This window comes from Equus caballus, chromosome 24 (assembly GCF_041296265.1).
Source record: "Equus caballus isolate H_3958 breed thoroughbred chromosome 24, TB-T2T, whole genome shotgun sequence".
Classification (NCBI taxonomy): Eukaryota; Metazoa; Chordata; class Mammalia; order Perissodactyla; family Equidae; genus Equus; species Equus caballus.
In genome coordinates, this window is record NC_091707.1 from 48585309 (window position 1) to 48597745 (window position 12437).

The window sequence follows — 12437 nt, forward strand, 5'->3', positions numbered from 1 at the left end:
TTCCAGGTGGGGGCTGCCCCCTCAGCCTAGGTCCTGGAAAGAAGACGACAAGGGACTGAGCCAAAACATGGAGCATGTCCGCCATGTACTTGTAGTTTGAATGAGAAGTAAATCCTTGCTTTTGCAGGCCCTGAGATGTGGGGGTTGGTTGTTACCGCAGTATAACCGCAATGACTAACGTACACACAATGCACCGTACTTGCTCTCCACCCCCAGACCTCCCCTCTGCTTAGAACACTTCCCTTCTTGGTTCCTGTTCCCTCCTGGTGTCAGCTTAGATGCCACTGTCTTCATGAAGTCGGAACTCCTCCCTCCCCCTCCTTCCAAAAAGGAAAAAAAAGTACTGTGCTAGATGTCTACAGTAGGCAGAACAACGGCCCCCAAAGATGTCCATATCCTCATCCCTGGAACCTATGAATATGTCTGATAAGAGGGACACTGCAGATATGGTTAAAGTAAGGACTGTAACATAGGGAGAGTATCCTGAATTGCCCAGCTGCGCCCAGTTTAATCACAAGGGTTCTTAAAAGATGGAAGAAGAAAGCAGAAGAGTCAGGGAAGGAGATGTGATGACAGAGGCAGAAGTCAGAATGGTTGAATTGCTGGCTTTGAAGATGGAGGAAGGGGCCACGAGCCACCGAATGCAGGCGGCCTCGGAAAGCTGAGAAAGGCGAGGAGGCAGATTCTCCCCTGGAGCCTTCACAAAGGAACGCAGCCCTGCAAGACCTTGATGTGAGCCTCATGAGACCCATTTCAGACTTCTGACCTCCAGAACTGTAAGAAGAAATTTGTGTTGTTTTAAGCCACCAAGTTTGCGGTAATTTGTTACAGCAGCAAGACTACTCATGCAGTGTCCCTCCCTGGCGATGAGCACCCAGAGCATGCAGGGTTTCCCTAATCATATTACTCACGCTGAACTGAATTGCCTCTTCACTTTCCATCACCCCAACTAGACTCTAAGCTCGATAGATCTATCCTGTCTCAATCGTCTCTTCAGAGCCTAGAAGAGTGAAAGACACTTAAGTTCTCAATGCAAATTTCTGGAATGAAAACAATTTTCAAAACTAAGATGAATGAAGAACAGTGATATGTGACAACAAAGAAGTATGAACTTAATATTGGACAGGCTGGCCTGGTGGCATAGTGGTTAAGTTTGCACGTTCCACTTTGGCAGCCTAGGGTTTGCAGGTTCGGATCCCAGGTGCAGACCTTGCATCACTTGTCAAGCCATGCTGTGGCAGCATCTCATATAAAATAGAGGAAGATTGGCACAGATATTAGCTCAGGGAGAATTCCTCAAGCAAAAAGAGGAAGGTTGGCAACAGATGTTAGCTCAGGGCCAATCTTCCTCACACACACAAAAAAGGAATGCTACTGCTTTCTGGCTTGTTGAACTAGCTGGGGTGCTGGGCAAGTCACTAAACATCTTTGACCTCAATTTCCTCATCTTTAAGAATGGAGAAGCTAGAAAGAATCACAAAGAATTCCCCATAGGTAAAAAGAGAATGTTCTAAGTTGAAAGTATACTCAAATGCTGTTTTTTTATTGGGTGGTATGTTTATTTTAAAGTTGGATGGGACTGAGAAAGTGGCAAACGGCCCTCCTGACAACCAGTCAACCGTGTTCCTGGCAGAACATAAATAATGCTCAGAACAAGACACTGACAAGGCCACTCTTGTGAGCACAAAAATTACTAGACACCTCCTCTTCTGACAAGCATTGGTCCTTTCTGAGCAATGGCTGCTGTTTCACCAAAAACAACTCAAGCCCCATTTTAACTCTCCTTCTAGGTGACTGTCATTGAGATGCTCAGTCACGAAATTGCCCCTGCTTCTTGGCAGCATCTAACCCAGAACTAGCCCCCAATTCTTTGATGCCCCTCACAATCATCCAACTCACACCCAAACCCTATAGGAAGCCCCTCTGCTCTCCCCTCCTGAGGTGCGCCCCGGGACACGTTCTCCCGGGCTGCAGCAAGCTTGGTTAACCTAACTCTTGGCGGTGGTTCTGTTTGTTTATTTTGACCGCAGGTGTGGTCTGGGCAGCTGGCTCTGAGAGAAGCCCCTCATACTCAGTTCTATAATTTTACAGACAAGCAAGCAAGTTCAGAGACGCATCAAGGTCCCCTCCTTAGCTGTAAAAATGAGAGCAAACATTTCTTTTGTTTGTTTGTTTTCATATAGGCGTGGGTTGGAACTAGTTGGTTACTGAGCATGTCAGCTTACCGAATCTGTCTGGCACAGAGTCTTCTATTTCCCATCTTGGCTAGAACCTTCCAGTAGCTTTTAGTCACTGAAGAAGACCTGCCACATTTTTTCAAATAACACCTAGTCCTGGGGCCAAGCCAGATGTGTTCTGATGAGAGTTCCTGGTTCTTTACCAGCGTGAGGGGAAGCAGGTGCACGTTCCCCGCTCCATCTGATTTAGTTCTTGGAGCTCTAGGAGCAGCCTCCCCATCACCACCCAGGCAGGAAATCGCCTTTCTGCAGAAGGCAAACAAGAGAGTTTGCTTTACTTTTAGCCATAAAATTGGACTTAAAAAACATTTAAGATCACCTGAGGTTTTTTTTTTTCCTGATTCTTAGAGTAATATTCCTTAATTGTGAAAAATACGGAAAAGTATAAAGAAGAAAATATGCATCCACAGATTCACCACTCCAAACTAATAGGTCTTCACGTTTTGGGCTGTTTCCTTCCAGTCTTTTTTCCCCCTTGTGTGTGTGTACCTGTGTAGGAAGGTCCAGAAGTGGAGGAAGACCAGCGTATAGCTGAAGTCAGACTGCATATACGACTTTCAATTTTAATTGTATTTTAAAATTACATGAATACATGCTCATTGTAAAAATTCCAAGCAATACCTTAAACAGAGCAAAAAATTCTGGTGCCCTTCCAGCACCTCCCCATCCTCCTCCTTCTCAGTGATGAGTACTGTTAATTTAGGAAGAAACGGGATAAATACGTGCAGTGCTGTGGTGCTCAATCGTAAATACCCCATAAAAACGTGTCTAGTGATGGGTAGGGGTGGGTGTGGCAGTTGTTGATTGAATTCTTCCCATCCCTTTTGGGACAGACAGACCCTAAGCTGACCCCCAATGATTTCCTGCCTCCTGGAGTCCATGCCTTTGTGTAATTCCCTCCTCATGGATGCAGGTAGGACCCATGGCTGGCTTCTAACCGATAGAACATGACAAATGTGATGGGATATCCCTCTCTTGATTTGATTACTTTATATGGCAAAGGTGATAGGGTGTCAGCCTCATGACTACATTATGTTATATAAGATTCCCTCTTAGCAGCCTGGATTCTCCTTGTTGATGATGAAATGAGAGGCCGTGTTGAGGATGCCCGTGTGTCAAAGGACTGTGGGTAGCATCTCAGGCTTGATGACAGCCTCCAGCTGACAGCCAGCAAAAACCCAGGGCCCACAGTCCTACAATTGCAAGAAAATGAATTCTGCCAACAAGCTAAGTGAGATTGGAAGTAAATTCTTCCCCAGTCGAGCCACCAGATGAGACCACAGCCCTGGCCAGCATCTTAATTGCAGTCTGTAAGACCCAGAACAGAGGACCCAGCTAAACTGTGCTCAGCGTCCTGACTCATAGAAATTGTGAGATAGTAAATGTGTGTTGTTTTAAGCCACTAGACTTGTCATTTTTTTATATGATGCTAGGAAGATAACACACTTTTTCTATGCATTTCCATACTGTGGTAGTCAGGCCCCCTTGGGTGCCAGCAACAGATATCAGCTCCAATGGGTATAAGCAAAAAGGAAATCCACAGGTTCACCTAACTGCAGGCGTGTTGAAATCCAGGCGCTCAAACACTGTAAACTGGTACCTTTATCCTCCCTTCTTAGCCCTCTTTCTGTGTCAGCTGGATTCACATGCAGCTCCTCCCCAAACAAGGATGACCATGCTCCTTCAGTTCACATCCCAGTGGCTTGGCAACCTCGGTGGAAAAGTGTGCAGCCTTTTCCCCACACGTCCAGCAAAAGCCCTGGGGTCGATGTCCATTGGCTCTGGTTGGACTAACCGAAGATGTATGCCCACCAATCCCTGGGGGCAGATGGATGTGGTTTGTATGCTCACATCCAAACCTCATGAACCGAAAGAGGGAGGAGTGGGGCCAAAAGAAAACAAGGGTGCTGCTCGTTAACAAAAAGGTGAATGGAAGTGGAATGATAAAAACAACAGCTGTCCACTCCAGGTACATGCGTATTTGCATATCCAAATGTATATGAAACTTTTATCCTGCTTTGGTGATGTCACAGTATCCAACAATATTGTAATAAATGCCTCCCGTACATTTTTACCAATGTTTGTGAAAATAAACATGAAAAATTTTTAACTCACAGAAAAGTTGAAAAGATAGCACAATGGATAGCCATATGCCCTTCACCAAGATTCCCTCATCGTTAAGAGTTTCCCCATCCAGTCTCTCTCTTTTTTTTCTGAATGACTTAAATTGCAGACCTCATGACACTTCATCCTAAGGATATTTCAGCTGGGGTCTAAGGAGAAAGGCAGGCAGTCCTCCTGTACAATGACAATATCATGAACACGTCTAAGAAACTTAACATTCTGCAAGGATGTTACCTAATATACAGTCCATATTGGCATTTTTTTCTAATAGTCCAAAAATGTTCTTTGTAAGCTATTTCCAAATTTTTTCTGATCCAGAATCCAGTTCAAGATTCAATCTAAGATTGCATTGAATTATCCTATCTCTTCCGTCTATAACAGACTCCTCTCCTTTTTTGGGTCCTTCATACATTGTTAGTTTGAAGAGTGTGGGCCAGTTACCTTGTGGAAGGACTCAGAATACGGATTTGTCTGTTTCCTCGTGACCAGATCCAGGTTTACTCTTTTTGGGAAGCGTACGATATAGTTGATGTTGGCTCACTGCATCAGCTCAGGAGGCACACAAGGTCAGTGATGCTAAGTCTGATCACTTTATTAAAACGGTTCCTGCCAGATCTCTCCATCATAAAGGCGTATTTTTACTTTTTTTGTTAATAAATGTTTTGTGGGGTGAAACCTTGAGACCACGCAAATGTCCTATTCCCCAACACTCAGCGGTTTTAGAATGGATTGGGGATCCTTGCCTGAATTATTATATTGGTAGTTGCAAAATGGTAATTTTCTAAATCTATCATTACTTCTACCATTGGCAGCTGGCATTTTTCTTTCCCTCCACTCCTCATTTTTGTTTTTTGGGGGAAGTTTATCCCTGAGCTAACATCTGCCACCAATCCTCCTCTTTTTGCTGAGGACGATTGGCCCTGAGCTGACATCTGTGCCCATCTTCCTCTACTTTGTATGTGGGATGCTGCCACAGCATGGCTTGATACGTGGTGCTAGGTCCATGCTTGGGATCCAAACCAGCAGACCCAAGGCCGCCAAATTGGAGGGCATGACCTTAACTGCTACGCCACCGAGTAGGGCCCATCCATTCCTCTTTTTTAATTCTATCACCGTGTGCTAATGCTTATAGATTCTTTTTGTTTTTAATTCAATATGTTAAAACCCACTCTCATCTTTTTTCTTATTGATATTTAAATTGTCCCACATCTGGCCAGTGGGAGCCCCTTCAAGTCTCTCCCGGGTCCTTCTCACCTGTCCCCGTTCATTTTGGAGCACACCTTTGCTTTCTGGCATATCAAGATGTTCCAGTCTAATCTGGACCTTTCCCTGCCCTGGACCTCGAATCAACTATTTCTGCAAAAAGCACCCTTGTTCCTTTTAGTGGAGAATTATATTTAGAAACCAAGATCTTGACATCAAGACCTTTCATACAATTTTTAAAGTCGCTTACCACCATTTTAAATTGCTTCATAATATTCCCATTAAGTAATTGGATTACTATGCATCTATTCTGTTAACACGCGGTATTTTAGAGAGGAAGACTCTTTCACCATTCAAAATAACACTGTGATGGAGAGCTGGGTGCATAAACATTTTTTTGTTTTTGAATTGAGAGTGAGCACCTTAGGATACGTTCTGGAGCAGAATCACTGGGTTAAAGGGTAGACATGCTTTTCGGATTCTCTTTGCCAATCACCGAAGCGCCCTCCAGAAAGATAGGGCCAGTTTACCCACCCAGCACAAGAGAATCAGAGTCTTCGTGCACTCTCACCGGCAGTAAGAATTAGAATTTAAAAAAAAACAGAGAGAGCTGTTCCACAAGTCCAGTAGAGAGTATGGCGTCTCATTGGCTTCATTTCATTTCTTTGACTACTGGTCAGATCGAGCGAAATCAGGTAGAATATTTTTCGTGTTTGTTGTTTGAATGTGTCTTATAAAATCAGATCATTTTAATAGGAAGACTCAGCAAAAGAGGAACTAAGTGAATATTTTCAACGTTCTTGTCGCATTGTAAAAGGCAGGGAAGACAATCATGAATCGTTGGGGCCAGTTTTTCTAATCAAAGTGGCTTTGAAGAAAAGCCACACGTTACTGAGGTGTGGTTCTAGGGGAAGAAGTCTTGGGGAAATGATGATAGCTACCAGGTGCCATACCCTATGCTAAGGAATTATATACATAGTCCTTATATATATTTATGTAATGTCATCCTTATAACTGCCCAATTAGGCACCAGGGTCGCACAGCCACTGGGTAATGTTGCTGGGAATGGAAGCAGGCCGGTGAACCCCTGGGCCAGTCTCTTACCCCCGCAACTCCATTGCCTTCCTGGCCGAGACACTGCGAGTGTGAGGCCTGGCTGTGTGGCTGTGTGTACGTTACAATCTCGCTAGGCTTCAGATGCTTCAGCTTTTTGTTTTCTTAGTAAAGGAATGTGAGATCCAGCCCCAAAGGCCTAGTGGTTAAAGTTCGGTGCACTCACAGCTCCAGCAGCCCGGGTTTGCTTCCTGGTCGTGGAACCACACCACCCGTCTGTCAGTAGCCATGCTGTGGTGGTGGCTCACTCAGAAGAACTAGAAGGACCTACAGCTAGGATATACAGCCATGCACTGGGGCTCTGGGGAGAAAAGGAAAGAGGAAGATGGGCAACAGGTGTTCCTCAGGGTAAATCTTTCCCTGCAAAAAATAAATAAACAGATAAATAAGTGAACGTGGGACTAAGATGAAATAATGCTTGAGAATGCTTTGGAGAAAGAAAAAAACACTACTCAAGGTTAGAGTAAAAAATAATATGATTAAGACCTTTCCTCCAGCAATGAGCAGTGGAAATGCATGGCCTGCAACTCAGATGGACCTGGCTCTGTCAATTGCTTGGCAAGTCGCTGGGCCTCTCTGAGCCTCTGTTTCCTCATCTGTAAAATGGGAACGCAGCTCCCACGGTAACTGCAAGGATTAGATGAGATGATGTGTGCAACCACGTCTGGTTCTGCCTGGCATACAGCAGGCACTGGATAAATGCTGGCGTCCTTCCCCAGTGTCTCCTTCTGTTCACGGTCAACCCCAGGGGCTTGGAAGGAAGACTTGGAGCAGCTTTGCCAGGCCACCTGATGAGAAGAGGGCATCTTTACAGAGCTCTCTTTCCTTGCTCATCCTATGGGGGTTGCTACTTCCCGCCAAGCCTTAATTAAATCGTGGAGCAGCGAGCTCAGATAATTAACGGTGGGGCTTGTCAGGCGTGACTTTGGTTAATGTCTATGACTGTGGATGATCCTAGTCATGGACAATTAGTATTTATCGTCTAATTAGGATGCTCACTTGGCAGAAGCGGGTGAGCAGCTTGCCTGTCTGGGGCGGCAGATGGAGGGCTGGGCCTCGCCTGGGCATAGCAGGCCAGATGCGGGCCAGACGGGGGCACGAGTCGGCAGACGGCTTGTGGCTGAGCTGCCCTCTGTGAGCGGAGGCCCCATGACAGCTTGAACCCTAGCAGCTCTGCCTTCAGCTGGCAGCCTTCAGCTCAGGGGGCCAACATGCAGAGCCTGGATGGGGCATGTTTGAACTTTGAGTTATAAGAAAATGGAAAAATGAATTACTTAAATTTTTACCTTCTATTTATTTAAGTCGTGAATAGGTAATACATTCACATGGTTCCACCATCAAAATGTGTGAAAAGACAAACTTGGGAAATCTTCCTCCCACCCCTGACCTCCATCTGCCCGGTTCCCAACCATCCCCACCCAGGGGAGCAGGTGACTGTGATGCTGGATTTCTGTGGATCCTTTTCCAATGTCACATGTGCACATACAAGAAAATCCAAATACGTACTTTCTCTCCCACTTTTTGAAAAACACAAATGTTAGCATATAAACATACTTTTGTTATTTTATTTTTTTTTTGAGGAAGATTAGCCCTGAGCTAACATCCGCTGCCAATCCTTCTCTTTTTGCTGAGGAAGACAGGCCCTGAGCTAACATCAGTGCCCATCTTCCTCTACTTTATATGTGGGACACGGGCCACAGCATGGCTTACCTGTCCGCACCATGTCCATGTCCGCAGCCAGGATCCAAACCGGCAAACCCCAGGCCGCTGAAGCAGAACGTGCGAACTTAAACGCTATGCCACCGGGCCAGCCCCATAAATATACTTTTTTGATAAGAATTTATTTATTTATTTATTTATTTTACAATAAAGGTTTTCTTTAGGGCAGTGAAATGACCCTGTATGATACTATAATGGTGGGTACCTGTCATTACATAATTTGTTCGAACCACAGACTGTGCAACGCCAAGAGTGAACCCTAACGTAGACCACGGGCTTCGGGCGATGATGACTTGTCAGTGTAGCTTCTTCCATCAGAACAAATGCACCGCTCTGTGGGGTGTTGATAGAGAGGGAGGCTGTGCCTGTGGGGCAGGGGGGATGTGGGAAATCTCTGTCCCTTCAGCTTAATTTTGCTGTGAACTTAAAACTGCTCTGAAAAATAAAGACTATTAAAAACAATTTTTTTAACTTCCTCATTTTTTTAACAGCTGCATGGAATTCCGCCGGACAGATGTGTCTCCATTCTTTAACCAATCACCTGCCAGTGGACATGAGGTCATTTCTGGTCTTCTGCTGTTACAGACAGTGCTCTGAAGGATAACACTGAATGAACAACGAATACCACAGGTCTTTGGTGTGGGTGTGTGTCCCTGTAGAGTTGTATTAGTTGGGAAATAGGCCAAATGCTGTAACAAAGAGACCTCAGATGGCAGGACAGGATGCTCCACCATCCCTTGGGCCACTGTCCTGCGCTCTGTTTGCAGGAAGGAGAAAGAGAGAAAGCCCAGGGCAGCAAGTAATTTAAACAGCTGAGGGCGGAAGTTGAGTGGGTAGCTTCCATCCCCTTTCCACTGGTGAAAACATAGCGCCATGGCCATAGCTGGCTGCTGGGAAATGCGTCAGCTGGAAGCATGTCCAGAAGAATAGGGCACAGAACTGAGAAGACAGCCAGCAACCGGCCCCAAGGGAAATCCCCAGACCTAGACATGCTGGACCAAAGGTTAGAGACAGGAAAATAATGAATTCTTGGTAAAATGTATTTCATAGGCAAGCACCTCTTGAAGCATCAGCTCAAAAGAAAGTCTTGAGGTTTGGGAATCACTGACCAGATGATCCCTTCCAGCTCTTAAAAAGAAATCTAAAAGAAAACCACCAGAAAAATAGCAAGTGTTGGCAAGGAGGTAGAGAAATTGAAACCCTTATGCACTGTTGATGGGGTCGTAAAATGGTGCAACCACTATGGAAAACAGTGTGGAGTTTCCTCAAAAAGTTAAAATAGAATTGCCATATGATCCAGCAATCCCACTTCTGGGTATATATCCAGAAGAACTGACAGCAGGGACTCAAACACGTCTTGTTCATATGGTCATAGCAGGATTATCCACAATAGCTAAGAGGTGTAAGCGACTCAGATGTCCATTAACAGATGAATGGATAAACCAAATGGTCTATACATACAAGGGAATACTATTCAGCCCTAAAAAGGAAGGAAATTCTGACACACGCTACAACATGGATGAATATTGAGGACATTACGCTGAGTGAAATAAGCCAGTCACAGAAAGACAAATACTGTATGATTCTGCTTATATGAAGTATCTAAAGTAATCAAATCCGTAGAAACAGAAAGTAGAATCATGGTTACCAGAGGATGGGGAGAGGAGGAATAGGGAGTTGTTGTTCAGTTGGGACAGTGTTAGATTTGCAAGATGAAAAATTCTGGAGATCCACTTCACAGCAATGTAAATATACTTAACTCTACTGAACTGTGCACGTAAAAATGGTTAATATGGTAAATTTCGTGTGTTTTTTACCACAATAAGAAATGCATTAAAAGAAGAGAGAAATCTCTAGGATATGTTTAAACTGTTCGTGCTCTCTGAGTCACCTGCTCCGCTTCTTAGCAAGTGGGTGAACACCTGTACAATTATCCAAGCACCAACAGTTCAAGGTAGACTTATTTATATTAGCACAAAATTGAAAACCATCCCGAAGTCCAGAAATAGAGGCATGGGTAAGGACTTGTGACATCCTCAGTCGAGGGGAAATACTTCAGACGTTCCAAAAATGCACAAGAAGGGGGTGCTTATAGAAAATTTACAACATGAAGAGAGCTAAGTTTTAATTAATAAGAAGCGAGGAGTCAAAATGTTAGGTACCATGCTACGCAAAACCAAAGAAGATGTTCGTGCACTCACTCACACACACACACACCCCCCAAGGGAATGATAGCACAGTGCTAACAGCATGGTCTTCAGGCACAGGATAACAGAAGATTATTTTTCTTCCTTTTTCTCTTGGTTTTTCTCAACTTCTAAAAATTAGTGTACAATTTTCTTATCATGAAAAACTTCTCATTTTTAGAAAAACAAACTGTGGTATATGCAGACAATGAAATATCATTCGGCACCCAATAGAAATGACCTATTATGCCTTGAAACAACACGGAGGACCCTTAAATGCATGTGCTAAGTGAAAGAAGCCAGTCCGAAAACACTGTATGACTCCAACTGTATACATTCCGAAAAAGGCAAAATTGTAGAGATGATAAAAAGATTAGTGGTGCCAGGGGGTGGAAGGTGGGAGGGTGATGAAGAGTGGAGCACAGGGGCTGTTTAGGGCAGTGAAACTACTCTGCAGGATACTGTAGTGATGGATACACGTCGTTCTACACTTGTCAGAACCCATAGAATGTGCACCACCAACAGCGAAGGCTGTGGGGAGTTATTGTTTAATGGGCAACAGAGTTTCAGTTTGGGAGATGGGTGGTGGTGATATTTGTACAACAGCATGAATGTACTTTTTTTTTTTTTTGAGGAAGATTAGCCCTGAGCTAACATCCCCTGCCAATCCTCCTCTTTTTCTGAGGAAGACTGGCCCTGAGCTAACATCCATGCCCATCTTCCTCTACTTTATACGTGGGACGCCTACCACAGCATGGCTTGCCAAGCGGTGCCATGTCCACACCCGGGATCTGAACCGGTGAACGCCGGGCCGCTGAAGGGGAAAGTGCGAACTTAATGGCTGTGCCACCAGGCTGGCCCCTAGCGTGAATGTACTTAATGCCACTGAACTGCACACTTAAAAATGGTTAAAATGATAAATTTTATGTTGTGTATATTTTACCACAATTTTAAAAAGAGTGAACTATGTCAACTGTGACCTTTAGATAATAACAATGTAACAACACTGGTTTATCAGTTGCAATAAGTGTGCTACACTAATGAAAGATGTTAAGGGAGAAAACTGTGGGGAGGGTGGAGGAGATATGTGGGAATTCTCTGTACTTTCCACTCATTTTTTCTGTAAACTTAAAATTGCTCTAAAAAAATAAAGTCTATTAGTTTTTTTAAAATCCTCACTTTGCTTTTGATTAAAAACAAAGCCTAAGTTTTATCAACAACCATCTTGAGACAAGCAAGCCATGGGCTGTGCGTCTCCCCAAAGCATCCAGGCAAACTCAAGTGCTCGGAGAGGGGTCAGCTACGAACCATTGCTGGGGGCAGAGAGGTGACAAGTCTGGGTCAGGACTTGAGAGCAGCCTGACGGGACACTACGCGCTCTCCAAGGATGCTCACGAGACAGGGAACACTTGTGAGTTCTCAGGTGGCGTCTGAGCAGGCACAGTGGAGAGGCACTGGGATGGACGGATGGACAGACGGGCGGGGGATGACACAGGACTGATACAACGAAAGCCAGCCCCTCAGGGACCTCAGTCACCTAGTCTGTCAAATGGGACAATAGTTTTCATTTGCTCCCCACCCCTGCATGATGGGAGAGGGCTGACTGCACAGCTGTGTGCGGGATGCTCCACAGACGAGAAAGCAGAGGCCGCGGAGAGGACCAACGACTTCCGATCACAGCCCCTCCGCCTCATGTGACCGGGCTTCAGGAACGCTGACGCACTTTGAGGACCGGCCGGAATAACTTCCAAAGGGCGTAAGGTAACCTTGAACCTTTTTCCAGAACCTTTTTCCTTGAACCTGTACCCAAGGGCCCTGAGATTAAGGCTGCTTTTTCCAGCTTTGTATTTATTGT

General features: G+C 44.9%; 1 protein-coding gene across 2 annotated transcripts in view; it reads left to right on the top strand.

The window, feature by feature from the left end:
• GOLGA5 (golgin A5) overlaps positions 1-11754 on the top strand; it is a 51263-nt gene extending 39509 nt beyond the window's left edge. For both annotated transcript variants that reach the window (XM_070249780.1, XM_070249782.1), the window contains one exon: positions 8888-11754. In XM_070249780.1, the coding sequence (XP_070105881.1) occupies positions 8888-8993 (106 nt within the window). In that variant the 3' untranslated portion in view covers positions 8994-11754. The remainder of the gene's footprint in view (positions 1-8887) is intronic.
• Positions 11755-12437: the final 683 nt, after the last annotated feature.